General features: G+C 32.9%; 19 protein-coding genes across 19 annotated transcripts, besides 3 other annotated features; 11 read left to right on the top strand and 8 right to left on the bottom strand.

Annotated features, from left to right (window-relative positions):
• Positions 1-14,271: part of a mobile genetic element that runs on past the window's edge.
• TVAGG3_0320440 (integrase core domain containing protein family) lies at positions 9-1,094 on the top strand (the record flags this gene model as incomplete). Its single annotated transcript, XM_051230154.1, has 1 exon — positions 9-1,094. One exon carries the CDS (start codon positions 9-11, stop codon positions 1,092-1,094), a length of 1,086 nt encoding a protein of 361 aa, XP_051099884.1.
• On the top strand, positions 2,341-3,069 carry TVAGG3_0320430 (organellar and viral DNA polymerase type B; the record flags this gene model as incomplete). The annotated part of the gene is made up of 1 exon (XM_001325675.1): positions 2,341-3,069. One exon carries the CDS (start codon positions 2,341-2,343, stop codon positions 3,067-3,069), a length of 729 nt encoding a protein of 242 aa, XP_001325710.1.
• Positions 3,463-3,882, bottom strand: TVAGG3_0320420 (uncharacterized protein; the record flags this gene model as incomplete). Its single annotated transcript, XM_051230153.1, has 1 exon — positions 3,463-3,882. A coding segment is annotated over one exon (420 nt), but the record flags the coding sequence as incomplete, so codon positions are not given.
• On the top strand, positions 3,945-4,772 carry TVAGG3_0320410 (KilA, N-terminal/APSES-type HTH, DNA-binding family; the record flags this gene model as incomplete). Its single annotated transcript, XM_051230152.1, has 1 exon — positions 3,945-4,772. One exon carries the CDS (start codon positions 3,945-3,947, stop codon positions 4,770-4,772), a length of 828 nt encoding a protein of 275 aa, XP_051099882.1.
• Positions 5,062-5,535, bottom strand: TVAGG3_0320400 (uncharacterized protein; the record flags this gene model as incomplete). Its single annotated transcript, XM_051230151.1, has 1 exon — positions 5,062-5,535. The coding sequence occupies one exon, from the start codon at positions 5,533-5,535 to the stop codon at positions 5,062-5,064; it is 474 nt and encodes a 157-aa protein (XP_051099881.1).
• On the top strand, positions 5,626-9,405 carry TVAGG3_0320390 (organellar and viral DNA polymerase type B; the record flags this gene model as incomplete). The annotated part of the gene is made up of 1 exon (XM_001282261.2): positions 5,626-9,405. The coding sequence occupies one exon, from the start codon at positions 5,626-5,628 to the stop codon at positions 9,403-9,405; it is 3,780 nt and encodes a 1,259-aa protein (XP_001282262.2).
• On the bottom strand, positions 9,601-10,458 carry TVAGG3_0320380 (uncharacterized protein; the record flags this gene model as incomplete). Its single annotated transcript, XM_001325676.1, has 1 exon — positions 9,601-10,458. One exon carries the CDS (start codon positions 10,456-10,458, stop codon positions 9,601-9,603), a length of 858 nt encoding a protein of 285 aa, XP_001325711.1.
• Positions 10,483-10,743, bottom strand: TVAGG3_0320370 (uncharacterized protein; the record flags this gene model as incomplete). Its single annotated transcript, XM_001296014.2, has 1 exon — positions 10,483-10,743. One exon carries the CDS (start codon positions 10,741-10,743, stop codon positions 10,483-10,485), a length of 261 nt encoding a protein of 86 aa, XP_001296015.2.
• Positions 10,789-11,217, top strand: TVAGG3_0320360 (uncharacterized protein; the record flags this gene model as incomplete). Its single annotated transcript, XM_001296015.2, has 1 exon — positions 10,789-11,217. One exon carries the CDS (start codon positions 10,789-10,791, stop codon positions 11,215-11,217), a length of 429 nt encoding a protein of 142 aa, XP_001296016.2.
• Positions 12,840-13,280, top strand: TVAGG3_0320350 (uncharacterized protein; the record flags this gene model as incomplete). Its single annotated transcript, XM_051230150.1, has 1 exon — positions 12,840-13,280. One exon carries the CDS (start codon positions 12,840-12,842, stop codon positions 13,278-13,280), a length of 441 nt encoding a protein of 146 aa, XP_051099880.1.
• On the top strand, positions 13,331-13,567 carry TVAGG3_0320340 (uncharacterized protein; the record flags this gene model as incomplete). The annotated part of the gene is made up of 1 exon (XM_001325680.1): positions 13,331-13,567. The coding sequence occupies one exon, from the start codon at positions 13,331-13,333 to the stop codon at positions 13,565-13,567; it is 237 nt and encodes a 78-aa protein (XP_001325715.1).
• Positions 13,568-14,271: a terminal%2Cinverted (terminal inverted repeat of Maverick-1A transposon ID:TVAGG3_0320330).
• A 155-nt stretch (positions 14,272-14,426) lies between these two features.
• Positions 14,427-17,339: a mobile genetic element.
• TVAGG3_0320320 (protein of unknown function, DUF4106 family) lies at positions 14,430-15,140 on the top strand (the record flags this gene model as incomplete). Its single annotated transcript, XM_051230149.1, has 1 exon — positions 14,430-15,140. One exon carries the CDS (start codon positions 14,430-14,432, stop codon positions 15,138-15,140), a length of 711 nt encoding a protein of 236 aa, XP_051099879.1.
• TVAGG3_0320310 (protein of unknown function, DUF4106 family) lies at positions 15,517-16,050 on the top strand (the record flags this gene model as incomplete). Its single annotated transcript, XM_051230148.1, has 1 exon — positions 15,517-16,050. The coding sequence occupies one exon, from the start codon at positions 15,517-15,519 to the stop codon at positions 16,048-16,050; it is 534 nt and encodes a 177-aa protein (XP_051099878.1).
• Positions 16,055-16,852, top strand: TVAGG3_0320300 (uncharacterized protein; the record flags this gene model as incomplete). Its single annotated transcript, XM_051230147.1, has 1 exon — positions 16,055-16,852. One exon carries the CDS (start codon positions 16,055-16,057, stop codon positions 16,850-16,852), a length of 798 nt encoding a protein of 265 aa, XP_051099877.1.
• A 1,103-nt stretch (positions 17,340-18,442) lies between the features above and the next one.
• TVAGG3_0320280 (uncharacterized protein) lies at positions 18,443-18,673 on the top strand (the record flags this gene model as incomplete). The annotated part of the gene is made up of 1 exon (XM_001325682.1): positions 18,443-18,673. One exon carries the CDS (start codon positions 18,443-18,445, stop codon positions 18,671-18,673), a length of 231 nt encoding a protein of 76 aa, XP_001325717.1.
• A 217-nt stretch (positions 18,674-18,890) lies between these two features.
• On the bottom strand, positions 18,891-20,517 carry TVAGG3_0320270 (thymidylate synthase family; the record flags this gene model as incomplete). The annotated part of the gene is made up of 1 exon (XM_001325683.2): positions 19,081-20,517. One exon carries the CDS (start codon positions 20,515-20,517, stop codon positions 19,081-19,083), a length of 1,437 nt encoding a protein of 478 aa, XP_001325718.1.
• A 371-nt stretch (positions 20,518-20,888) lies between these two features.
• Positions 20,889-22,472, bottom strand: TVAGG3_0320260 (uncharacterized protein; the record flags this gene model as incomplete). The annotated part of the gene is made up of 1 exon (XM_001325684.2): positions 21,381-22,472. One exon carries the CDS (start codon positions 22,470-22,472, stop codon positions 21,381-21,383), a length of 1,092 nt encoding a protein of 363 aa, XP_001325719.1.
• A 474-nt stretch (positions 22,473-22,946) lies between these two features.
• Positions 22,947-24,279, bottom strand: TVAGG3_0320250 (uncharacterized protein; the record flags this gene model as incomplete). The annotated part of the gene is made up of 1 exon (XM_001325685.2): positions 22,969-24,279. The coding sequence occupies one exon, from the start codon at positions 24,277-24,279 to the stop codon at positions 22,969-22,971; it is 1,311 nt and encodes a 436-aa protein (XP_001325720.1).
• Positions 24,280-24,376: 97 nt separating this feature from the next.
• On the bottom strand, positions 24,377-26,169 carry TVAGG3_0320240 (RNA splicing; the record flags this gene model as incomplete). Its single annotated transcript, XM_001325686.1, has 1 exon — positions 24,637-26,166. The coding sequence occupies one exon, from the start codon at positions 26,164-26,166 to the stop codon at positions 24,637-24,639; it is 1,530 nt and encodes a 509-aa protein (XP_001325721.1).
• Between the last annotated feature and the right edge of the window lie 1,226 nt (positions 26,170-27,395).

Genomic DNA, 27,395 nt, shown 5'->3' with positions numbered 1-27,395 from the left:
TTACATAAATGAGTTTGAAAGAAGTATTCGAACAACATCCATGGAGGTCTTTTAAGAAATTCAATGAAGCTGCAAAGAGTTCGGGATTTACTAACAGAGCTGAAGTGAAAAGGTTCTTTAACAAAAATGTTGTACATCAAACAAAAATAAATCCTTACGACTACTTTTTACCAATTTACTCCAACACTCCTGACGCATACCAATTTGACACTCTCATTCAAAGCAGAAAAGGAGGACATAAACCATTCCTCATCTTCATTAATGTTAACACTCGTAAAGCATATGCATATCCAATGAGGAACAAAGGAACTCGTGAAGTGTTAAGAGTTTTACAAAAGTTTGTAGCAGAACATAACCCAAGTACTTTAACATCAGACCAAGACAGTGCATACCTCAGCAATGAAATCACAGAATTTCTCATTAAGCATAACATAACTCACTACACTACTGAAGACCATAACCATAACATACTCGGTATCATTAACCGCTTCATAAGAACGCTCAGAGATTTAAACCAAGAGCGAGACTTTACCGAAGAAACAATGAAACATTTTCTCGAAGTATATAATTCCTCAACACACTCTACAACAGGACATATACCAAATTCAATGACACAACAACAAGAAGAAAAGTATATACAAAAGAAACTAAGTCAAACACAAAATATCAGAAATTCAAAACAATTTACCCTCATTCCTGGTACAAAAGTTCGTGTAGTTCTTGACGACAAACCGTTGACAAAGAAACGTTTAAGGTTAAGTCGAAATTATTATATCTTAGACTCTACGCAAGGTAATGGATATCTTATAAAAGCTGCTGACGACTCCATAGCATTTTACCCTCGTCATAAATTAGTCGAAAGTAGTAATGGCAAACTTGCTGAAACCATTGACGAAGCAAAGCGAGGAGTGGTTATTGAAATACTTGGCTATAACACAAACGATGACACTTATAAAGTAAGATATGAAGGAGGCGTTGAAGATGTTATACCATCTAAGAACTTGAGAGAGTCGAAGCCAACACATCTGGGACCATTAGAGCGGGAGTATTGGAAAGACAAAAATATGCCAGAAAGAATAAGAAAATTCATCTAAACTTTTTCGTTGGATGTAAATCAGACATGAATGAGAACAGTCATGGAATTATTAATGGTACCATTTATTTACACCCAAAAAATAATGTTTAGGGTAGAAGGGTAGATCTAACCTCATTTCTACCCTCATTTCTACCCTCATGAAAATTCATGAATTTCCTTATGAAAGAAAAATAACGCTAATTTTATTTTTATTTATTTTTTTATTTTGTATGTAAGAACAGAAAATGACAAACATTGAGTTTGAAACAGTTAAAAAGATAGACAATGACACCAAAGTGGTTAGAATTGGTGATTTAAACGTAAGATACTCAAAGAAATACAACAAATATTCTTTGTCAGACATTCTAACACTATCTGGAAAGAAAGCACACGACTGGGTTAGAATTGCTTCTACTCAGAAAATTTTGACAAGAAATCCTGAGCTTATGATATCGGTAAGATTCTATGGAACTACAGCATATCTCATCGACAAAAGTCTTATACCAATAGTTTTGTTATGGTTAGACCCAGTTGTTGGATATAACTTCATAACTTATGGTTCATTCGATACGGAACGTTGCAGTGAAGGCTTACTTTACATCGTTCAGAAACCGAAGGACTTCAATACAAAGAGATATAAGATAGGAAGAACATATAATATAACTCAAAGATATGACAATACAGTCAATAGAGTCAAGGTTGTGTTTGTAAATGATATGAGAGCTGCTGAAACAGAACTACTTGAAAAGTTTGAGAAAATGTATGGTGCTCCAACGAAAGGTAAAGAAACGTTTGAAGTAGATGAGATAGATAAAGCTATAAAATTATTTGACGAAGTTGCTGAAAAATACATGTAAAGCGTTTATTTTTGGTCTTTTGTGAAAATTCATGAAATTTGGTCATTTTACACCAAAAATAATGTTTAGGGTAGATGGTTAGATCTAACCTCATTTCTACCCTCATTTCTACCCTCATGAATTTTCACGAATTTCCTTAAGACAGAAAAAATAAAGTTAGTTTTATTTTTATTTATTTTTTTATTTTGTATAAAAGATATGATTTCAACAATCGGCACAACAACAATTCAAACAACAGCACCAAACTCGTTAGTCATGAATCCTACGTCAATGTTGATAGAGATGAAAAGCTTTATTCCTTCTTCATATACTTTTGAAACAGAAATCCAGAAGATAAAGCAAGAACTTTTAACAAGTAATTTAGACTGTAGTGCGAAAGATGAAACAAATGAAGAATATCTTTATGACATGCAGGACATTATTGACCATTTACCCAAATTCCCTGAAATCCAACAACAAAAACTAACTATTCCTGAATTCGACGAAATTGAAGTCAAAGCAACTGACTCAGTAGAAATTAAGAAATTCATACGTAAAGTAAATTATGAATTCCTTGGTTTTCATTGCAACCATAAAGTTATGGACAAAGATTGCGATATGGTATATAAGAACATCTCTGACATATATAAATCTGAAGAATTTAAGACATACGATAACTTTGTTACATTAGTTGCAAGATGTGTATGGCAGATAAGAGATAAAGATAGAAGAGGTAAAGTATGGAATGAACAGATAAAACCAGCAGCCTTTGAGTTAAAGAAAACCATTGACGCCTTAGTTGTTCTAGCTGGTTTTATTTCAATGTATAACACAAAAATGAACCCGCAATGTTCTAAATGTAAAGCAGCAATGAGGAAATATAACTACTCCGTCAAAGAGATAGAAAGAATGAGAAACGACTATGCAGACTTAAAGAAAGAAGCAGAAAAGCCAGCAGAAGATAAAATGGATATGTTGACATTTCTGAACAAAAACTATCCAACAGCTGATGATTTCCTTTTATCTGATGTCAAGAAGAAGTATAAAGAAACCTTCGGCATTGTTAAAATTTTTGATATATTAACTGAAGAAATAGAAGCTACAAAAATATTTGAAATTTCACGAATTCATAACGTATATCACGTTAAACGTTTGTAAATCTTGAGGGTAGAAATGAGGTTAGATCTACCCTTCTACCCTAAATTATATTTTTGGTCAAAACTTCCACGAGAGAAAAGATTCCTCATTCGCTAAGGATTCCAAAAATGAAAAAATCATTGATTTCGACTGAGAAAAACAGCAAAACCCTTCTTCCACGGGAACAAAGAAATAAAGAAGAAATAAAGTAAATTTTTATTTATTCCCGTGGAAGATAGAGCACTTTTATGACACTTTTATTCACGACAAACAAGACAAACAAAGAAAATAAGAAAATACGGCGCTGTCGCGGTTCGAACCACAGACCTTGACCCCTCCATAACACCACCTTAGACCACTGTACTACGTAGCCTGTCGACATAAGATTTTATAAATTGCATATTTGACGTAAATTTATTTCCATCTAGCTTCCCACCGCATAAGATATTCATACGTGTTTGTAAGACATTCATTAAACTTCTTTTCTATTACATCTAATCTTGCGTTATTTTTTTCAATAACTTGTCTGTATTCTTCATCATCTCCAGCAGTGTTTGGGTCTTCACGTTTAAAATATTCATTGTTAACCAATTTTTTATCTACAAATTTTATTAGTGTTTGATTCACTTCATTATGATAACGGTCATATTCTTTCAATACGTAAGTGAAGACAAAATGCGTCGTACCTTCAATCTTAAAGCTTAAAGAACTTTCAACACAGTTTTGAGGGTCTGTCAGTGCGTCAATGAGATAGTATTCGAAGTCAGTCAATAATCTTTTTAAAGTCATTTCATACAGGATAAAATTTAATGTTGTGAAGAAATAGTGTTTATTTCAGAAAAAATAAAGTTAGTTTTATTTTTATTTATTTTTTTATTTTGTATGTAAAGACAGTAATGACAACATCAGAGAACACAACAACTGCTATCGTTCATGAAGCCATTAATGAAGAATATGAATACATACAGTATAACAAACAGTTACGTCTCATTCGTTCGGTCAAAGATGACATGTACCAAATGCAAAGTATAATGAATGCTCTTCAGTCTACAAAGCAAGCATATCATTGGTTTGAAAACCAACAGACAAAAGAACTTTTAGAAGAATTTCCTCATATGATTGCTTCCCTCGGAAAACCGAGGGAAGAGATTCCATTCGAAAATCGCAAGAATTTGGCTCCTTGTTTGAAAGGTTATTATGTTCATAGACTTTTAGTAAATGCTGTAGCAATGTGGGCTTCACCTCGTTATGCTTGTTATATTTTCATGATGTTAGATGAACTATATAAAGCAGAACGTGAAGATATGGAAAAGAAACTTCATGCAAAAGATGAAGTCATTGAATCCAAAGACAAAAGCATACAGAAAAGAATACCACGTTCAGTACCAAAAGGAAAGGAAAAAAGCTATAAGTATATGATATATACTGAAGAGTTGGAGAAAGAAGAAGACAGAGATATGGTTATGTTGCATTTAGTCAGAAGAAACAACAAGAGCTTTTATGACCTCGCTAAAATATATAAATCTGACAGAAACTGGTTCTATCGTGAAAACTTACCGATTTCAATGACACCGAATGAGCAAATAAAGGAAATTGTCAAAAATACTCTTCCTCAAACACACTATGACATCAACGGTTGTACAATACTTACATTCAAAGAAGACTTACCGCTACTGAAAGAAAAGATAACAGAATATTTCGATAACTTCAAAGAGGAAGAATGAAAAAATCTACGCTATATTTTATTTTTTTTATAAATTTTATCTCATATGAAAGAACATGAATTTAGAATATTCGGAACTCATGACAGAAGAAGAGAACGAACAACATGTAAAAGATTATGCAAAATTTTTGAAGACATACAAAGCATTTAAACAATATCTAAATGCTTCTAAAGATTATGCAAAATTTCTGAAGGTATATAAAGCTTATGAAAAAGCGTATGAAAAGTTTATACATTGGGGAATTGTTGTAAAATATCGATATGAAGACTAACCAAAAATATATTTTTGCTTAAATAGCTTCAGGGTCTATTTCTTCAACCATTTCACTTCCTTCGTCAATGTCAATAGAAGCTTCTTCAACCTTTGGTAAGAATTTTTGTATAACATCTTTGTTCGTTATTGTCTTCAGAGATGAAGGATAATATTTCACATTTGTTTCACCCTTCTTATATTCTTTCTGTTCGGAAAGATTTAAAGCAATACTGAAGAAGTCAATGTTGGAGTTCTTTATAATAGTATAATGTGTATCTTTGACATTCACGAAGAAACTATTTTGTTTCAAAACTACTGCTAACTCTTGTGAAGTATAACGTTTGCGGTCAATGACGATAGCTAATGGTCTGACATACTGACCGAACTTAGATTCTTTCACAAACTTCTTGTTAAAGATAACATTAACGTTTGAAGCATCATTGAACTCATTCTTGATGGCAGTAGCGAGAGCATTGTATGAAAAGAACTTGCAATCTTGCATGTGTTTCATTAAAATAAAAATATTAAATTATTTTGAAAAATAACTTAAAAAAAATCTAATCTAATTTTTTCAAAAAATATTTTTTATTTCCTACTAAAGATGTATCGGAAGTTGTCTAAGTTAGAACACTCGGAAATAAAACAACTTCTTACAGAAGCTAACATAGATGTTGCAAAGCATTACGCAACAAACAAAAAAGCACTCGCTGACTTCATTAAAGACTACAATGGTGAAATAACTTATGATAGAATTCATGAGTTCATAAAGCCGCAACGCGGCGAGGACGAAGTCCATGCAAGAGCATTTCCTTTAAATGACATTGCTATTGACTTATATCATAGACGTTCAATACCTCATGAAGTAAGAAGAGAAATGTTTGACATAACAAATGCAAACGTTGGTGAAACAAGAAGAAGAGACGACACACTGAAACAACAGAGAAGAGAGATGTTTAAAAGTGCTATAGAACAAGTTCGCAAAGCTAACGATGTCATTCGTTCCATTGACGACAAACCAAAAGAAGGTGAGAGATGGTTAAAGAAAGATGAAGAGAATAGGAAGAGAAATGTGAAGACAGGTAATAGACTCATTGACTTTAACATCGAAGCTTTAGATGAACCGAACAGAGACTACTTACACAAACATTTCGGTAAGGTTTTCATGAGACTCTTAGAGAAAATTAAAATAAACTCCCAACAAAGATGGATGGTATGTTATAAACTTGGTGGAAAGTATGAATGTTCTACGTTAAACCTCAATAATATTGGAACATTACTACATCAGCTCTTGAAGGAGAACTTTATATCAGAGATAGAAGCAAATGCTGCAGGTATTGTTGAAATGCACTATGACTTCTTCTTGACAAACATAAAGAATCTTACCGAAATAAAGATGTATGATTTAACAGAATATGAAGGCTTAACGATGTCAGATGTAAAGAAAGGCAAACCAAAAAAGAGACCATATAGAGATGAAAGCACACTGACAAATGACCAGAAAGCCATTTTGGAAGCTCTTAAGCAAACAGGAAACCCAGCACTTATAGAAAGCTTTTGGAAAGATAATGGTGAAAAGAAGTTTTATAAGAAGAGAAGCGGTCAGTTCTGGAAGTATCTTTGCACATTACCTATAAATCTTGAACGCTACCAAATCTTCAATGAATTGAACAAAAGAACTGCAACACTTATGACAGAAGATAACTGCTTCGTTTATGCTTGCATTCAGGCTGGAGTAAATGAAGAAACTATTGACCACATGAGAGAAGTCATTCGTGTTAGAGACTTTCCACAAAGTAAAGTACAAGAAATTTCTGACGCAACAGGTATAGCATTCAATGTTACCATTGGTTATTTCAATGACTCAAGACATAATGAAATAAAGAGATATATACCAAAAGAATGTGAAACTGTTCGAACTATTGACCTACTTCTTGTTGAAGACCACTACATGCTAAATGAAAGACTTCCAATGACAACATATTTCATTCGAAACTATAAAGAAATTCTCAAAGCTTGTGGTGGAATGAACATTGAGAAACAGATGAAAATATATACAATGAGAGATGGTAAATACATTGTTCGCATGGATAGAACTACACCGCTATGGGATGTTATGAAAACATTGTGGGAGTGCAAATATTTCGAACCTATTTCTTATGGAGAACTTTTCACATATACGACTGACTTATATAAACAGAACCTTGCACCATTTAAAGATTTGACATATGCTCCAAAGTATTGTGTACAACTGAAGAAGAAAGCCGAGTCAAAAGAAGTAAATAAAAATAAGTGCAAGTTCATTCCTGAGCACGTTTTCTTTGCTGACTTTGAGTGTAGTACGGATGGCTTTCATAAAGCTTTTAACATCTGTTATGACAGTGAAGATGGTTCAGTGAGTGAAAGCATATGGGGTCAAAACTGTGCAACAGAATTTTTGGAACGACTTCCTGACAAGAGTTTAATATATTTCCATAACCTCAGTTATGATATAAACTTCATCTTAAGACACATGACAGAAGTGAAAGGAACTCCCATCATTAAAGGTTCACGAACAATGCAAATAACTGGTTTATATAAAGGACGGGCAATTATTATAAAAGACTCTTACAGTGTTATAAATAAGAAGCTTAAACTATTTCCTGCTATGTTTAACTTACAAACAGGACCGAAAGAAGTATTTCCATATAACTACTACAGCAGTACTTTGTTAGCAAAGGACAACAGAACTGGTGTCATTTCTGAAGCGTGTAAGTTTGTCAAGGATGCAGATACATTTATGAAGAACATAGATTCCATCAAAGGTTGCAGAATAGATGAAAACCACTTCGACTTAGAAAAATATAGCTCATTTTATTGCAAACAAGATGTAAGAATTTTAAGAGAAGGTTTTGTAAAGTTCCGCAATGACTTATTGAAAGAGTTTGATTTAAACGTTTATGACTACGTTAGTATTTGTTCTATTGCTAACAAATTGTTTGAGAACAGAGTGTACTTCCCGAATGGAAATCTTTATGACCTCTCAAATAAACCAAGAGAATTTATTTCACGCTGTATTCAAGGTGGAAGATGTATGTTGTCAGATAACATTAAACAAAAGAGCGAAAAGAAACTCATTGCTGACTTCGACGCTGTTTCATTATATCCATCCGCTATAGCAAGACTTTATACTTTAGAAGGTATTCCAAAAGTATTGAAGGATGAGATGTTAAGCACAGAGTATCTCATGAGACATTTATTCGATGACGACCAAAAGGAACCCATTGGTGAAAAGTTTATGTCTGGCTTCTTTGTTCTCATTAAGATAACAGAGATTGGAATACATAGACACTTTCCTTTAATAGTTTGTGACCCTGAACTAAATCCAGAACTTAACGTTCCCAGAAGTTCAAACACTTGCTGTTTAATGTATGTTGACCATATAACATTACAAGACCTCATAAAATATCAAGGTGTCAAATGTGAAGTGTTGCAAGGATACTATTACGATGGAAACAGAGATATTAGAATAAGAGATGAAGTAAAGAAGTTGTTTGAGTTAAGGTTAAAGTATAAGAAAGAAGGAAATCCTTTGCAAGAAAATATAAAGCTCATTCTGAACAGTATTTATGGCAAAACTATTCTATCTCCTATTGAGTCAAAAATAACCATAGTAGATGACAAAGATGCTATAAGATATGCTATAAGAAATTACAACCATATAGTGAAGTTCGAAGGTTTGGATGGTTCAGATAAAACTATTTTCAAGCTAACAAAAAGCATTTGCAGACACTTTAACTTCTGTCCACTTGGTGTTAACATTCTGTCTATGTCGAAGAGAATAATGAATGAAGTGTTTTGCACGATTGAAGACTTAGGATTAAAAGCATTTTATCAGGATACAGATTCGATGCACATTTACAATGAAGACATACCACGTTTAGCTCATGAATTTAAGAAGAGATACGGTAGAGAACTTATTGGTAAAACATTAGGTCAGTTTCATAGTGACTTCGCAGAAATAACACCTGGAAAACAAAGTTTAGCATACAAGTCAATATTTTGTGGAAAGAAGACCTACATAGACTTACTCACTAACGATTTAAATGAAGTTGCATTTCACTGCAGAATGAAAGGCGTGAAGCAAGATGTTATTGCTTTAACCGCTAATGAAATGTTTCCTGACTCTGTTCAGTGTTTCTATGATGAAGATAAAGGTTTAATGGTTCCGCAAGGAAAATTTGACAAAGACTCTGAGTTCAGTGTTATGAAACTTTATAAAGCACTTTATGACGGTCAAGAGATTGGATTTGACTTATGTAAGTCATGTCAACCTTGCTTTGAAGAGAAGTTTAACTTCTCAATAACGACTAAAACAAGCTTTATTCGTAAGTTGAAGTTCTGAGGTCATTTATTTTTGTCAGCAATGAGGTCATTTATTTTTGTCAGCAATGAGGTCATGAATGAGGTCATGAATGAGGTCATTTATTTTTGTCAGCAATGAGGTCATGAATGAGGTCATGAATGAGATCATGAATGAGGTCATTTATTTTTGTCAGCAATGAGGTCATTCGTGATAAAAATAAAGCTAGCGTAGATTTTACAATACTGCGATGGTAGAGTTTAACAATTGTGCTTCAATGTATAAACAATCTTTCCCATCTGGAGGTAAGAACACTTGACACTTATGGTCATGAGTTGAGTACATGTCTATCCAAAACTCACGATTGAAGCCAGTTAATTTATAGTATTTAGGGTTAGGAAGTGGTGAAGTTCTTGTATGACCAATGAACTCATTTTCAACGCCTTTGGCTATATTAGAGTAAAGAATAGCTTGCTTTCTATCCCAAATGCCAGGTGTTACAATCTTTGAAAATTCATTTTTCCTCGGAAGCATTGCATCATAATTGAAAACATTTTTGAAATCATCACTTGGTTCAGAGATTTGAAATCTTATACGTAATGGATTTTCTTTCTTTTTAGCGACTTCATTGAATGGTGAATATATAACAAACTGACAGTCATGAGTTCCATCTTCATTTTCATTAAATTCATAATGAAAGTCTATAAGTTGTGACCGACTACCTTCTTCCTTCAGTTGTGCAAGAAACTCACGTAAAGGCTGTAAAGTTTGTACTTCAATGTTGAACTTTTTCTCAAACATCTCATTAAATGAAATCATACATTGCAACAATGTTGTATCGTCTTTAAAGTATTTGTATATGTGAATGTTTTGGGCGCTTAAAGACTGTTCGTCATTTTCTATCTCGACTTGAAGTATAAAGTCAACCTTTCTGAAAGCACGTGTTATATACATAGATGTTATGCCAATGTACTTCTCTTCATTTATGTTCACAATCCAGTCTGTTGGAAACTTAAACGTTACTCTGTTCCCCTTTATTTTGACATCAGGGTTTTCACTACTGAACGCAACAGATAAAGGTATTTGTCTATACATTTAATTCGGATAAAAATAAACCATTTACTCTTTCTTTGTTTCAGCTTCTTTAGCTTTTGCTTCAGCTTCTTCTCTAGCTTTCTTCGCCAGTAGTCTTGGGTTCTTTTGTCTTCCAGCAGCTAATGCAGCAAGTTGTTTTTCACTAAGTTTTCTCTTTGGTCTCTCTGGCTTTTGTTCTTGTTTTTGTTCCTTCAGTTCGGATAAAATTTGCTCACGAATTTCTTTCTTCAATGCTTCAACATCTATGACACCTTGGGTCTTGTCCGTAGGGCTTGTCTGAGTCATTTGACTGCAGATAAAAAACAAAATTAAAACTTTAACCGATGTAAAATGAGCCTGTCAAAATCAGAACGAGAGTCTATTATATTAAATGACGCCAGAGGAATACAACATCCTTTCTATTATGTAAGTCAGAGTAAAGATGGTAAAATATACGTAAGAAAAAGAAAGGTTCCATTAGCGAATGCAGAAAGCGACAACATTAAGGTGCATGGCACCGAGGGTGAAGCCCATATAAAACCTTCTGTTCAAACTGAAAAGTCAATAGAACCAGAAGAAAAGAAGCCAGATGTACTTTCAATAACGAACCAAGAGCTTATTGCAAAGTTCGTGAATTTCATTGAAAAGCAAACCGAGTCAAAGAACCCTGACCCACCAGTGAAAGAAGTTGAGACAAAAGAGAATGTACAGTTCATTGAAAATGTCAAGAAACAACTTCCACCACGAATGCCAAGAAGAAGAGTGAGAATAATGAAGTAAATAGATATTTTTATCTGAAGTAAATACATGCAGAACGAACAGTTAAACGAATTTACTCCAGCAGAGCATATTCATCAGATTCGCTCATATTTCGATATCATAGACAATGCAGTTCAAATTGGTGACACTAATAGAAAATATTCTGACGCAAAGATTCCATCACAACCTGGAACTGCTAAAGATAACACATGGGTAACATTCAATCTCTCACCTCCTGGTGAAAATATGTTGGACCTTTACAATACATTCATTACGTATAAAATGGAAGGTCAATTTATTGTAGATAAAGAAATTGGTTCAGGTTCCAATAAAACAACCCACCAGGATTTTGGATTGGTTTCGATGACGCTTTCTATGCAGTTGCTGGATATCAAATCCTTGCAAATGGTCGTATCGTATATTCTCAAGACAACGCACGAGAAGAAGCATATATAACTTCAAACTCACAAACTACCGAACAAATAAAGAAAGTAGATGTTTTCTCAAAGACTCGACATGAAGATGTATGGAGTCATTCGGGAACATGCAGAACAGGACAAATTGTTTAGGTCCAATTACAGCAGGAAAATCATTTGATTTTAAGCTTCGTTTAAGAATTCCTGTTAGAAGATTCCTTCCATTAGAAGCTATTCGATTTATTCCAGCTTTTGCAGGAAACATTCAGCTTAAAGTAAAGTTCAGTAGCGACGCCTTACAATGCACATCTATATCTGTAAATGATATCATTGCTTTCAATCCAACTCTTAAAGTTGCATTTGCTTCAGATTCAAATCCACCGACAAATAAATTTGTTCCATGGAATGAACCATTCACTATGATAACGAAGGCAGTAGAAGCTAGTGGAACAGTTACTATTACAACTGTAACCCAGCAACTATTTCGAACAAAGATGGATTTTAATGAATGTTTCATTCATCCAAAGTCATTCTCTTTAGACCCTAACATTTATACAGAACTTGTAGAACATTATACAAACGAGGCTTTATGTTTTCCTGTTAAAGTTATGGATTGGATTCCTATGGACGGTTCATTCTCAAAGAATACAGATAGTTCAAGTGCAACATTTACAGCAGCTTATACGCCTATTAATGTTAAAAGTATTTGGGCACTATTTAGAAAGAAAGACAACTATTATGTTAATTTTGAGAACCCTAAGTTTAAATATCTTCAGCTTTCCATGGGAGCTTATGGAAATATGCCTGCAGAACCTGAAAAATCATATGGACCTGTATTTTATGAAATGGTTGCGAACGCTTGCAATACAAACAATGATATGATAGGATTTAATGAAGATGTTATGAGGTCATTGGTGGATGATGGTAGTGTGGAACATAAATGGGATAGCTATGACAACACACATTTCTTATGTGGTTTTCCAACAGAAGTGGACTTTTGCTTCCAGCAAGGTCAAACATCTACTGCTCCAATAACATACAAATTGTCTGTTAAAGGACCTATTGAACTAGCAACTGAAAACGTACCAAAGCCACTTATTGGATTTATGAGGGATTGTTGCTTTGCCATCAGTGCGTCAGGCATACCATAATAAGACTTGACGACTATAACTTAGCACGGACGACAGTGAGGAATAAAGGATGAACGTTTATTTTTAAAGCTTATAAATGAGTTCTTCATCAAGCTCTCGTGAACCTTCACCATCTATGAAACAAACTTTACCAAACGATTATGGAGCACCTATTGAATATTTCTTACGAGCTGCACAATGGCAAAGAGCAGTCTCACCAAGATTAGGTGTTCCACCAGCTCCTGTCAAAAATAGCATTTGGTCAAGTCCTTATATAAGATATGGTCTCCCACTAGGTTTGCTAGCTACTGTAGGAGCAGTAATGATGTTGAAAAGAAATAAAGCAAATGTTGTAAATAATACTGAAGTAGCTGAAGTTAAACAAACTCCAACACCTTCACAAGCAAAACCTTCAATGACTCCTGAACCTATGGAAGTACAAACTCCTGTTCAAAAGTCAACTCCAAAACCGACTCCAACATTTAAACCAGAACCTACACCACAAATAAATCGTAAAACTCCTGCGTTTCCTTACTGAAAAAAATAACGTTATTTTTTATTTAATATTAAAATTTTTATTTGATTGAAATGACAAATAAAGTCACTGAAGCAATGAAACAAAAGTTTTTGGTAGAATACATTAAATCAGGAACTATTCCAGAAGGTTTTTACATTCATACTATGAAGGATGGTAGAGTTCAGTTTAGAAAGATAAAGCAACCATTAGATAAAGAAGGAATTTTGAGAAAGATTAAACTTCATGAGGACAACATTGCTGAACTTAAGAAGAAGTTAGAAGAGTTGGATAAAGGAAGAGAGTTATAAAGCAATGAATTCAACAGGTTAGAAATCGGGTTAGAAAAGAGGTTAGATCTAACCTTCTACCCTAAATTTATTTTGTGCTATGTTTTCATACATGTGGGAGTGGTGATATCATTAATTTTTAAGTTTATTTTTTATTTTATTTTTATATAAATGACGAAAACTATTGAGATAACAAACTACAACGGTCATGAGTTCAAGAATTTGTTCTTCGTTCCTCGTGAAAATACATTCTATCAGATACGAGGGAGAAAGGGTAAAGTTAGTTTGAGCGTTTACGACAACAAACATAATGGGAGATATATAAAAGCAATAGATACAAACGGTAAGCGTGTTTCATTAGCTTTGTCAAAACTTACATACATTTATTTTGACAGTGATTTTGACTCTGACGATTGGAGTGACAGCAGCGATACTGAAGAATATGAACTATTGTGTGAAGCACAGCAATGGGAAGCGCTGCAATACTTTTGTAAATGAGAACATTAGTGGGAACGTTAGTGAGAACGTTTATTTTTTCATTAGTGAAGTCGTTAGCGAAAATGTTAGTGAGGTGAAGTGGTTGGCGGCTTTGTAAATATTTAAGGTTAAGTTAGTGTTGTCGTTTGTGTTGTAAAATATACGTTAGCGGTTTTGTAAAGTGTCAAACCGTTATCTTGGGTAAGGTGGAACGCAGTGCCGCCGTACCCAAGATAGGGATACTAACTAATTTTGCAAAGACAAAGTTGACTTAGACTTTGGTTTCTCAAACCTCAACACTGAAGTAAACTATTATTTCAATGCTGCTGGAGATGCTTGGGACCCAGTTAAGTTCACATGCGAAAAGTTTGAATGCAAGAGAATAGAAAGCAGACTTGCAGTCTATATGTTGGACCCAGATATTTCAAATGCTTTAGCTGCCAAATATATTGCAGTTCCACTTATGTTCCCTATACACCAAATATCTGTCAAAGACTTTGCAGGTGAAGTTGGAAACCAAAGTGCTGACCCAGGTGCAAGAACAGATATTGCTTTAACAACTGCAATGAAACATGCAGATACTATGTTTGTACTGTTCAGACGAACTATAAATGACTATTCTTGTTTCTACAACCCTGGTATTAAATATCATATAAACATAGATGGCAAATATTATCCAAGAGAAGAATATTCCACAGTTGAGGATATGAGGTCATACAACTTGACATTAGATGCTATTAACTTTAACAACAACTTCACAACAACCATTAACCCTGAAATGCAAAGTTCTATTATGCCATATGTGAAAGTATGGACTCATACAGGAGGTCAAAAAACTCAATATACAAATGGAGACCGTTCAAACTTTTGGCTTGGCATTCCATTTGCTGACTCAGAAGACTTTATGGGTGGTATTTCAACTGTTGGTACTGTACAAATACAATATACTGGTGACAGAGACGGTCCAGATGAATTGAGAGCAAAGAAGTTTACAAAACCAATAGCACTTTTCACGGAAGATGCTCTTTTGAAGATTCGTTCGATGAAACCTGCTGGGGCTCCTCAGATTGGCATAACGACAGCTTCCATCGAGCAGATTTTGGCAGCAGGTCAGTAAGTTGTTCTTGAACTGACTTCTCTCCGTCAAATATTGACAGTACGCCAGTTTTGACATAATATTGTATTATAAACTTTCCTTTAGAAATATCTGTAAGTTTTGTTGTTATATTTTTGTCAACGTCAAGAACTTTCACCATCTCGGTTATACCAACTTTCTTTGCTTTATGAAAATATTTAGGTTCAGCAAAGACTGCTATTCTATAACATTTACCATTGTTTGTATAAAGAACTATTCTGTCAATGTATTTGTATTGTTTGTGTGTGTAAGCTTTGTTCTGCTTCAATTCGAAGAGATACTCGAATACGTCCATCTTTTTATTCTAAGTAAAATGTCATTTCCGAAAAATAGAAGCGTAAGTGTTTCAAAAGGTTTAATGGCGGTGGCAGATGTGAAGTTAAATTCACCAACTCAAACAAACAGTCAAAGTGTTGTTGTCAATGTCAAAGACAGAGATGTTGAAGTGGGGAAACCATACGAAGACGAAGATGGTATAACAATTGTTCCTGTAAAAGAACCAACATATCCTGAAGTTACCAGAGACTTAAGTTCTGTTGCAGATATTCGAAACGACTACCAACAACTGAAAGACAAACTTCAAACTCAGGAGAAGATTTGTCAAGCTTTAAGTATAATGTTAAACTTGGTCGAACACAACCCTGTAAAAGTGAACTCATATGTCATTGCACCTCATGAAGTTTTGAAAGAACTATTGAAACTTTTGACAGAGGCAGACGATATAAACATCAAAGAAATAGAACCCGACATTGGTTGCTGTGGTGTTTCATATAATGCCATTGACAAGATATACGTTATGAAAGGAGGTGAAACGTTGAACTTAAAGTATAGTTTCCCAGACGTCATAAAAATATTTGACGACCACAACATTTCATTAAAGTTTATTTGCTAAGTAAATGGCAGAAGACATAATGGTTTATACTATTACGACTAAAAACCCTGAGTCATATAATTCTATAACAACAAACTTACAAAGTCCTCAAGGACGATATTGTAAACTAACCTTAAACACAATGACGACTAAAGCCTGTTTTGCTCTTTTGACACCAGAAGACTTTATTGTTGTGAATGGTAAAAAATACTCCTTTGAAGATACTTACTCAGATATACCACCAACAGGTTTTGTTGACTTATTTAATACTTTAAGTACGGGTGTAACATGTGCTGCAACTAGAGCAGGTTTCATTATGTTTGGATGTCCGACTGAGTTTACTATAAACGATATGAGCTATAATACAAAACTTATATCTGGTTTTTACTACCAACAGTTTCCTATAACAGGAAAAGGTGTCATACAAGGAATGTCTATTCCATTGACATTAAGCACACCAATCTTATATATTGTTTCAAACTTAGGTTCAAAGTGTTATTCGAATGTCGACAGAAACTATTATGACCAAAAGATACTTATGCGTATAAACAATACTTTCTCTGCTGGTTTGCCTATTGTTCATTCGAATGCAGAATTTTCAACCTTAGTGAACTCAAACACTTTGGCAAGTATAACGTTGACATTAGTTGACGCAAACTTTGTTCCTGTAAAACTTTTATGTCCTATGTATTTGTCAATGACGGCAGAAAGTTTCGAATTGGAAGATGCAACTGGTGAAAGTATTGTATTACAAGAACAACTTCAACAACAAATAGCTCAAGAACAACAAATGCAACAAATGGAACAACAAAGTCAAGAATAAAAAAATAATATTTTTTTTTATTTTTATAAAAATGTACAGAATAGATGTTTCAGATTTTTATGACTTCCAAGCATTCAGAAATATGTGTCCATTTCGAGACTATAACAAAGCAGTCGAGAATTTGAAACGTTTAGTCATTTATGTTGACTCTGCCCCAGAATGTTATGTTATGAAAGAATGGGATGTTGTCTTTAACAAACCAAGAGCAACAATAGTGTCTGAACAAGAATGTAGACAGAAACTTAAGAAAATAAAAGTCGTACAAGTTGGCATGAAGATGTTAGATGCTTGGGATATCTTATTGTCAAAGTTAGAAGATTTTTCAGTTCGAGGTATAAAGTTCTATACACCTTCTCCAAACTTCTATTCTATCTTCACTGGATATAAATATGAACAAGTAGAATGGAAAGAAAATATTATAGAAGCTTGGTTAGACCATGTCAAAGAAATTATATGCAATGGAGCGAAGGAATATTGAAAATTCCTGAATAAACAAAGCAATTGTCAATTTCATTAGTTTGATCGAAATAAACTAAAAATGCATCAAGATTATTAAATGATGCGCAATCAGACAAAATGATCTCCATATTGTATTCATTCATCAAGAATGTAACAAAGTCAATGTTGTGTGAAATAATTGCATATTTCATGCATTCTTTATTTGGTTTTTGATATTTCAAACATTCACTCATGATCTCTTGATTTCCTCCTAAAACTGATAATTCTAAACATCTTTGAGTTATTTCTGAGTTAAATTTAGTTATTAATAACTTGAAACAATCAGCTGCACCATGGTAACAACATAATTCAAGTAATGATAATCCTTTGTAATATTCTGGATATAATTCGCTCATATGTTTTTGATTTTCATCAAATCCTTCTTCTCCCATTAATGTGATGAATTTTTCTTTGTTGTTATCTATAATTGCTTTGCAAATTGCATTATTTTCATTAATATCTAGATTAACGTATTGATTTTGACTGATATCCAGAGATTTGTTTAAATTGATTCCATATTCTTTATAAAACAAGTAGTTAAAACTGTTTTGGATATTTTTAACCTCTGTTACATGATATTCATCGCAAATAAATTTGGCTAGAGCTAAATATGACTTTGTATAGCGGTTATTAAATGGAATCATATTTAAAATATCTCGAGCAATAGTTTGTGGCGCAAATATCTTCGAATCAATCAAATTTTTCTTGATCATTTGGAAAATCGAGTTTAAATCTTCTTCATTTGCCGTTTTTAGCTGAAACAACGCAATATATGAATCAATGTAGTACTTATATATACTTCTCAATTCACTATATTTACTTGGTTGAATCCCTTTATCAGACATTAAAAACTATGAAAATGATATATTTATTTCACAATATGAAATATCTTTAAAACCCATTACATGGACAAAATACAATGTTATCCAAATGGAAAACAATAACCCAATGGGAAATTATATCAAATGTGGTATTTTCATATCTTATATCGTAAATAGGCAGAATGACTATAATGACACATAAATTCAATTAAATTATCAACTAACATTGAAGTTTCATAATTTTCAATTTTTATTATGGCACTTTTTTATCATGGGATGTATCACTTCATGCTGTCAGAGTAAACCTCTTCTTGATGGCGATAATGAATATCAATCTCTTGTTGTTTCAAAACCAAATCCTATACAATTAAATAAAATTGATATGGATGACTTATCTTCTTCAGATATACCTCTATTTCAAGTAAATTTATCGGATAATCCAGACTATGAAAGCACAGACTCTCAAGAAGCTCAAGATTCGAATCCAGAGCCTATCCTTTAAATATTTAAATCAAAGGATAGAACTTAGTCTTTTTAACTATTTAATTATCGAATAATAGCGAACTTTGCACTTTAGGAATACATCTTCCTTTATGAGTTATTTGCAGAAAATTAGTAACGAATTATTTCAAATTAAATCAAAAAGAAAATGGAAAATCAATGGCAGCAATAAGTTATATTACGGAAAAATGATTGTTTAATAAATCTTTGTTTGTTTAAACTCATAATAATTTTATATTTATATTTCTTACAAAACATATAACTTGTTACGTTCATTCTTAATTCTCCTACGATAAGTTCATTGTAATTTCTCATAAATCATTAATAGTTAGTTTATTCATAGAAAGATAATGTTCTGCAAGGATAAATATTGAATTGAATAAGAATAGCATGCATAACTGCTTAAATTTAAGGCCAAGTTTCATCTTGAACATATGTTTGGCCTTTCTGTGCACATAATACAGCAATTGTAACTTCTTTCATTAAATACATGGCATGATGAACATCTGTAACGTAGAATCCGACTTGGTCCATTACGTTGATATCCACAGAAGATGAATCAAAGCACCATTTATGAAGTAATTTGTTTTCATAATCATAATGGCAAATAACAATGTTCTTTTCTTCGACAGCGACTGTGAAGTATCCTCTCTTATCTGCGTTGCATTCTGGTCCGAATACAATGCTGCGCTTGATTGTGTCAATATCTCTTTCATAAATATGAGAGGAATTTGCCATGAGAACAAGAGGGCCTTCACGAACTCCAGGAAGCTGAGAAATTACCTTTTCTTGTAATTTGACAAGTCCATACATATTTGAGCGAAGAGCTGCAAATGCATCATGAGATCTGAAATGACATGTCATGAAAAGTCGATTTTTTTGGAGATTAAAGTCAATATCAGTGAGGCATGGTGGATTTGGAGAAGAGACATCTTGATCAAGCCACAATGAAATATGTGCTTGCCTTGTAACAGGATCGGTTTGTAATTTCTTAACTGTTGCATCTAAATGGCGGGCAATCCTGTTGCCATAAGTATAAGAAAGTCCTGGAGGAACTTTATCAGATATAATCTCGGTGATATAGTGTTTCAGGAATTCATCTGTGATTGGAACTTCTCCTGTGGTTTCAATTGTTTCATATTTTCGATTTTCTGCTTCTAATACGTATGTAAAATCGATTAACTCATAATATGATTCGCCAATTGAATTTCTCTTTTTGAATTCACCAAATTCGATAATTTTGTGTATAACTTTCTTCCATAAGCGTTGAAGATCGTTATCACGTACAATAAATGCGGATTTTTCTGATGGAAATTGATTGTTTTGTTGATTGAATTCGTATTTATAAAATGTCAAAGTAATTTGACGAGCTGGTATATCGCGGCATTGATGAATTGTTTCCGCTAATGCTTGTTCCTGACCGAAATCGACAAAATATATATGATCTTTAAATCTATCTACAAATGTATTCATGATAAAATCAACATCTGCGTCGCAGTTCTGAATGAGTTGTTTCTTTATTTCATTATATTGTTCAGAATCTTTGGTGAACATATTTCTTGCTTGCTCTTTAATTTTGTTCATATCATTACCATAAAAGACATATGAACTAATATTATTTGAGAGGAAGGAATTAAGAATGATGTATTTTAAGCCATCAAATGTGTAAAGGTTTCCGATACACAGCAATGAAGCTCGATCTTCTTCAGAAAGTTCAAGTTTATTCAACAATTCTTCAATAGAATTGCGTTTTGACCAGTAAGTGATAATCCCTGTTCTTCCTTCTTTATTCGAAATGGTAATTTGCTGCTTGAAATAGAATGGGAACTCTGGAACAGAGCTCATTTATAAATTCTGATAAAATTTCTGGGGAAATTCAAATCATGATGTTTATTTTTTGACATACTCTCAAATGATGACCAATCATAAACATTAAGATAACTGATGTTGTTGGATTCATATGATTTTGATATAAAACTATTTTGTGAAGATTTTCAAAAAACTTTCCCAAAAACATTTTTGGGAATAAGGCCTATACTTTTTATCAATCTTCATAGAAGAACATAAGTTTTCTCATGTTGATACTCTCAAATGATGACCAATCATAAACATTAAGATAACTGATGTTGTTGGATTCATATGATTTTGATATAAAACTATTTTGTGAAGATTTTCAAAAAACTTTCCCAAAAACATTTTTGGGAATAAGGCCTATACTTTTTATCAATCTTCATAGAAGAACATAAGTTTTCTCATGTTGAAATACAATGAATAACAGCACAGGCGATTATTTACGGGAATCAATATTCAAGAAGAAATTTGATTGGTCAAAAATCAAATTAGTGGACGTTAACAATTATGTCATTATTAATAAATTTCTTATAATAAGATCTACCAATAATGAGTATGATATTTTCTGTGGGAATTCATAATACTGCATATTAAATTGTTATTAAATACGGGTTTTAACAAATATTTATCTTCTTTGTATGTGAAATTTAAATGCTTAACTTAATGGTATCGATTTTGGCCATTACAAGTTTTTCTAAAAGTCTTGAATGAGTCATATTATATATTTGTTCAAATTATATCGATGATTAGTGTTCATCTGAAAAATTTTGTAATTAATAAGCATTATTAACAATATTTATTTGAATAAATAATCATGACAATAACAATAACTAGAGTAGAAAATATTATAACAAAAATTATTTCTTGGGAGGAGGTTGTTGTGGAAGTGGCTTCAATAATGGAACCATTTCTCTCATTATCCTTTCAGCGAAGTCTCTCATCTCATCAACATCTCCAGGAAGATTGTGTAAACAGTAAAAGCTCCAAAGATGTGCATGGCCGCTGAAGAATGAAGTTTGTCTTACAAGAACCATGGGCATATAGAAGAACTTGTAGTCCCTGCATACTAATGTAACATCTTTGATTCTATTCTTCTCAATTGTATCATGATTCTGAACAATTAGATCAATAAACTCTCTTTCGAGCTGAGGAGGAATGTTACCGAAGCAACGTGGTGTTTCTCTATCATCTATGACCCATGCAAGAACTTCTTTGAATACTTGTGGATCTCTAGGATAAAGAAGCTGTAAAAATTGCTGATTTGCACGTAGAATTGCTGGTACTTTGGAAACAGCTTGTGAAAGATTAACATTGCCAACAGCAACGAATTTAAGTGTATTTTGTAATTGTGCAACTGAAACTCTAGAAACAATTCCATCGCTTCTTCTGAAGACTTGATCAGTATATGGGGCTTCATTATGACGAACTAATAAATCAATTGCGAGTAAATCATCTCGATTTTGTTGCCAATAACTATCAGAAGCCTCGACAATCTCGTTCTGGCAATAAAATGCAATTAAATCTGTGCCTAAGTCATGAAATTGCTGAAGGAAGTTGGGAAGGTTTGGATGTTGTCTGTGGTGATTTACTTTTGGAACACCAAAAACAGTTTGGATATCAAGTCCATGAACATGCAATGGACGTACAAATGATCCATAAAATGCATTGTACATAATTGCTTGAGCTCTTAGAATATGTAAAATTTCTGAATCTCTATATATTTGATTTGTAACATAAAGGATAATTTCATTATTGTTGGTTTCCTGAAATGCGATTTTTGAATTATTTTCTGATCCAATAACGAATGGAACTTTTCCAACATCAAGATATTGTTGAGCTGCTGCAAAAAGTTGAAGTTGATCAAATTTTATTGGTGTTCCATCCTTCTTATAGGCGAACTTAACAGTGCCATTATTTTCGAAAAGGACAATATTCTCAACAGCACTCATGAACGTTTATTTTATTTTTATTGGCGTGCAGTGCCGATAGAATTCAGAAAGAATGATTGAAATTCAGCATCTCTTTTTCTTTTTCACAAATATAAAAATTGTCAGCTGAAGATAAGACAACGTTAGGATCAATGTTAGGCCTTTTAAAAGAAAACTATGTTCATTCAGAAGAAAAATTTAGAAATAATAGTAAACTTGATGATTAAAAGATGAAATACTGAAGTAAATTACCATTACATTTTGGTGATAAAATGATAAAAATTGGAATTTGCTTATTTGTTTATTCATTTTTTGGATATTTAGATAAATTATCGACAAAGTATATTATATTTACTTAGGCTGACATTTACAGAAACTGCAAATGGAAGATGATTAAATTCATATTCTTCGCACCTGTCTCTAAGAAACCATGAGTTTAATTATTCATAGAGAATTTAAAAAAATAACATATAATTTTAGATATATTAAAATTTACATATACTTTTTTTACAAAGATTTACATATTTAAAAGCGCAGCAATTTTTAAGTATTCTGCATTGCGCTTTGCATCATCCGTTATTTTGGATATATTTTCAATGCAGTACATTAATAGAGGGTTGTCGAATTCCTTGACAACTTGTTCGAATTCTTTTCCGCTTTCAAACGTTATTGATGGATCGTTTTTCATATTATCATATGCATTTGTCAAGAACTTGCGGAGTGTTCCTGAGACTTTATATTGAGCCATTTGCATTGAAAATGGAGTTGATGTTGTAATAGTCGATTGTGAATCAGGAACTAGCATTGTTTTCTTTTTATGTGGTTGAACAATTTCATCACAATAATCAAGATACTCCTGAAGATCTGGTAAATACTTAAAATCATGAGACACAGATTTAATCATATTTTCTTGAACTAAAAGATCGTGAATATAAAGCCAGCTTTCGTATGGATGATCATCGATATTTTGAAGGTAATGATCAGCAAGTCTAATCTTTTGAAAAAGAAGTCCAGCTGCTCGATCTGTTAGATTTTTGTTTAAATAATAATCTCTCTTTTTAATGAGAATTGCTCCCAAATTGATAACAGATCCTTTGAGATAAATGGCTTGTAATAATGAAAGAGCAACAAGAGCAACGCGTGAAGCGTAGTACGGAAGAAGTTCAATGTATTTGTCAATGATTTCTTCATCATTCTTGTTTTGATTTTGATAAATTAACTTTGGAAAGTCAAATTTTGGAAGATCTTGGATGGCTTTTTTATCAGTTCCAAATTTGAAAGTAATTTCCTCAACAACTTCTTCTAATGTTGCTGATAATATGTATGGCTCCATTCCAGATGATAAATGGGCAGCTTGTGGGTCAAAAATTTGAAAAGAAAAATTTTTGCTTGCGTCGCCTGTATTAACTTTAATAGAGTGAGTAACTAATGCAGTATAGTGATGAAGGAAGTCAAACATAACTGGATGAATTGTATAAGAATTCAATAATGATGAAATTGCATTTTTAACATCTTCATCTGGATCTATTATGATAAATCCGTCATCGATAAAATCGGTTTGTAAAACATTTGTGCTAACTTGGTAGTACTTAATATTATTAATGTTGGAAAAGCAACGAGCAATTTCAATAACATAAAGATCATTAAATCCGAATTTTGTTAATGATCGATCTGTGTGGATAGCATAATATCTATGGCTGTGGGTTTTTTTGATTTCGTCGAGTTCTTTGTTAATATATGTGATAAATTCGGCCTTATTTTGATGCCTATACACAATCGTGTGTTCCTTTCCTGACACTGAGCAAAGAAAAGATGCCGGAATACTCATTCCAGTTAAAAAAAATGTATTGTCAAAAAATCCGCGAAAAATTTTTACCACTTCTCAAATATTAGTCAAAAATTAAATTAAAAATTAAAAATTCAATGCAGAATAAAATTTTATCCATGGCCGTGTTTTAATATTTTTTGGTCGGAAGAAAGTTATTATCAATCGACATATTGTTCACAATATGTCTATTATATTCTTTGGTCATTAAAAATCCAGTTCATATGATTTTATGAGAGGATTTTCATAAAATAAAACAATAATTCCATATAAACAACAATCTTTATACAAACAACCTAAATTTACAAATAAAAAACAAACAAACAAAAAATTATAAAAACAAAAAAAAACAATAAATTCTCATCCACTACGGATAAACGGGGAAAATATGTTAAATCGATAATTCATATCAGGGGAATCGATCCAATACTCGTCCTGTTCGACTTGTGTGTGTGAGAATGAAACGAGTGCATCAAGTTTTTCATTGAAGGAAATTGAAGTGGTTTGTTGACGATTTAGTTCAACTCCGAGTGTTGCTTTGGCCTGTTTGTGTCTGATATCAAACACTCTCAGCTTGGAATCGTCGTATGCTGCAATTATATAGTTAGCGCTAGATGTAATGAGTGTAGGAAGTGTATCGTCGGCATAGAACGATGCAACTGAACGTGGTTCTCTTACATCCCACAATTTAATTGTAAAATCATTGGAACTTGTGCAGAACAAATTCTCATTTATACTTCTAATATGAGTAATAGGCTGGCAATGGCCTAAAAATGATCTGATCTCTGTTCCAATCCTATCAAATAAACTGCAGGTAGTTGATTGAACGAGTCCGCATACAATCTTGTCACCTTGAGTACATATATCGGAGATTCCAGCGTAAGAGTTGTTCAGCTGGACCTTGAATATGTTCATTGAGTCGTTGACAAAAAATAATGAGTTGTATGCAGTGGAGGAGAAGACATTGAAGCCGGTAGATGATACAATGTGTGGATCTGGGAACGGCTTCGAAGGGATTTCTGAGGTTTGGAACTGGTTTTCTTCTTCAAATCCTACACGGTGGACTTGTGTATCGGAGATGCACCAAGCGCAATCACCTCTTGTATTGATTGAAAATGCATCTATCTTATCAACCCCTTTCGTTGAAACTGTCTTCCATTCTGTGGAGAATTCTGGATTACTGGTATAAGTAATATGCATAACCCCTTCTTTTGAATGCGCGTATGCTCCGTATCCGTTCGTAAGGCAATTAACGTCGTTCTTTGGTATTGTTATGACCCTTGTATTAAGATGCCTCCATATTGTTTTCTCTTTTGGCAAATCTGTTTTGTTGAGAAGGTCTGAAATCGAAAATGGCATGATTTGCGGTGGAGGGGCTGGAAATTTGATTGAGTTGGCAGAAATGTTATAACCGCTGTATTGAAAATTTTTGTCGTCTAAACAGATTGCGTTGTATTTGTCTATAATTTCTTGCATTTTTGAGCTCCCAAAAGGAACCCAGGCAGCCTTATCTTCTAGTTGTCTGAGCTTATATGCCGAAGAAGTATTCGAAGAATTTGCCGCTGAATCGTTTAAAGGTTGTAAATTTGTTTCAGGTTGAATGTCTTTTAAAGTAAACTCGCCATTTGATAATTTTCGAGCTTCGGGCTCTGTCCCGGAATCGTTGGTAACAAGCTTTTTATTGTTGTTAAACCAGAGCCTTACAGCTCTGTTAGTCCAATGGTTTGAAATTTTTAGCAATTCTGATGATACTTCACTCGCGATCCTAGTTCGATCTGGAGATCTCTCTGGATAGCTGAAGTATAGCTTCAGATTAGGTGTTAGAATCGACTGTTCTTGTGGCGATGGATGATATCGCCTAATATCCTCTATAGTTCTCGCGTCTCCCATTCCAATATTTAATAAAAACTGCTATGGAATTAAATTGTATTGAAATATTTAAGTGAGTTCCCTCAAATTCTCACTTTTTTTCAGTATAGCGTTTGTCGAATAAAATCGCCTAAAACTTTGTTATTCAGATTAACTAGACTTTACTATTGAAGAATCTTGGGTGAAAACACATATCATGGAATTGTGAAGGGCTTAATTTTCGGCTCATATTCTACTTCATAATTTAAGTTGGTTTTCGGTCAACATTTTTTTGAAATTAAATCTAAATGTATTGAATGCATCTGAAATATTTTTGAGTGTTAAAGGCGGTTTTTCACAAAATTACGGTACTCAATTGCCTCAAATTCTAAATAAAATGATTTTGAATTTAGATGCTTAAATCGATATCATTGTATGAGCATCGTCATGAAACAATTTAGAAAATCGGTTGTATAATAAATTGATGGATCATTCAAAACCCCATGAATTATAAATATTTTTGCGAACATTTTTCCTTGGTTTTGACCGTATAGTAAAATTTTAAATTTTAGACTTTACTGATTTAAGGGTCCACTGTAAGGCCAAATAAGGCCTATTGTCGTCCCAAAAATATTGCTCAAGATGGTGTTTTTACTAAGGCCCAAAACTTAAAAAAACACAAAAAAATTAACTTTACTCTTTTGAGATCCTTATCAGATGTGCAACAATTTGATGCAGTATTGCAATTCGAATCCGATTTTTTAATGTAGATGTACTCTAACATTCTTGAAAAAATGCAAAACAATATTAATTAAGCTTTTCATTTCTGTATCATACACGAAACAAAATCATTCATTATACTAAAATTTATCAAAGTTTGAATAATGAAAAAAATAATATCTAAATTTTTACATTGAGTCGTCTATTGATATGGTCAATATTAAATCGTTTAAAAATGGGCATTAGCCAGAATAATACCCACTAAAATACACATTTTTTTTAAATTTTATCAATTTGTCTTGGTATATCTTTATGATAATGAATAAAATGCTTATCTTTCATAAGTCAATACATAATTTATGCTGAAACACAAAAAATAACACGAAAATTTTTGGCCAACATTTCAAAACTAAGGATAATGCTTTGAATATATAAACATAAGGATGTCAATTCGGAAAATTGTTTTCATTTTAGGAGAATATAATTTTCCTTTTGGAAAATTTAAAAAGTGAGACGCGCAGGATTCGAACTTTTTTAAAAGTTGATTTAAA

Source organism: Trichomonas vaginalis, chromosome V, assembly GCF_026262505.1.
Source record: "Trichomonas vaginalis G3 chromosome V, whole genome shotgun sequence".
Lineage (NCBI taxonomy): Eukaryota > Parabasalia > Trichomonadida > Trichomonadidae > Trichomonas > Trichomonas vaginalis.
This window is presented reverse-complemented; position numbering and strand designations above follow the sequence as displayed.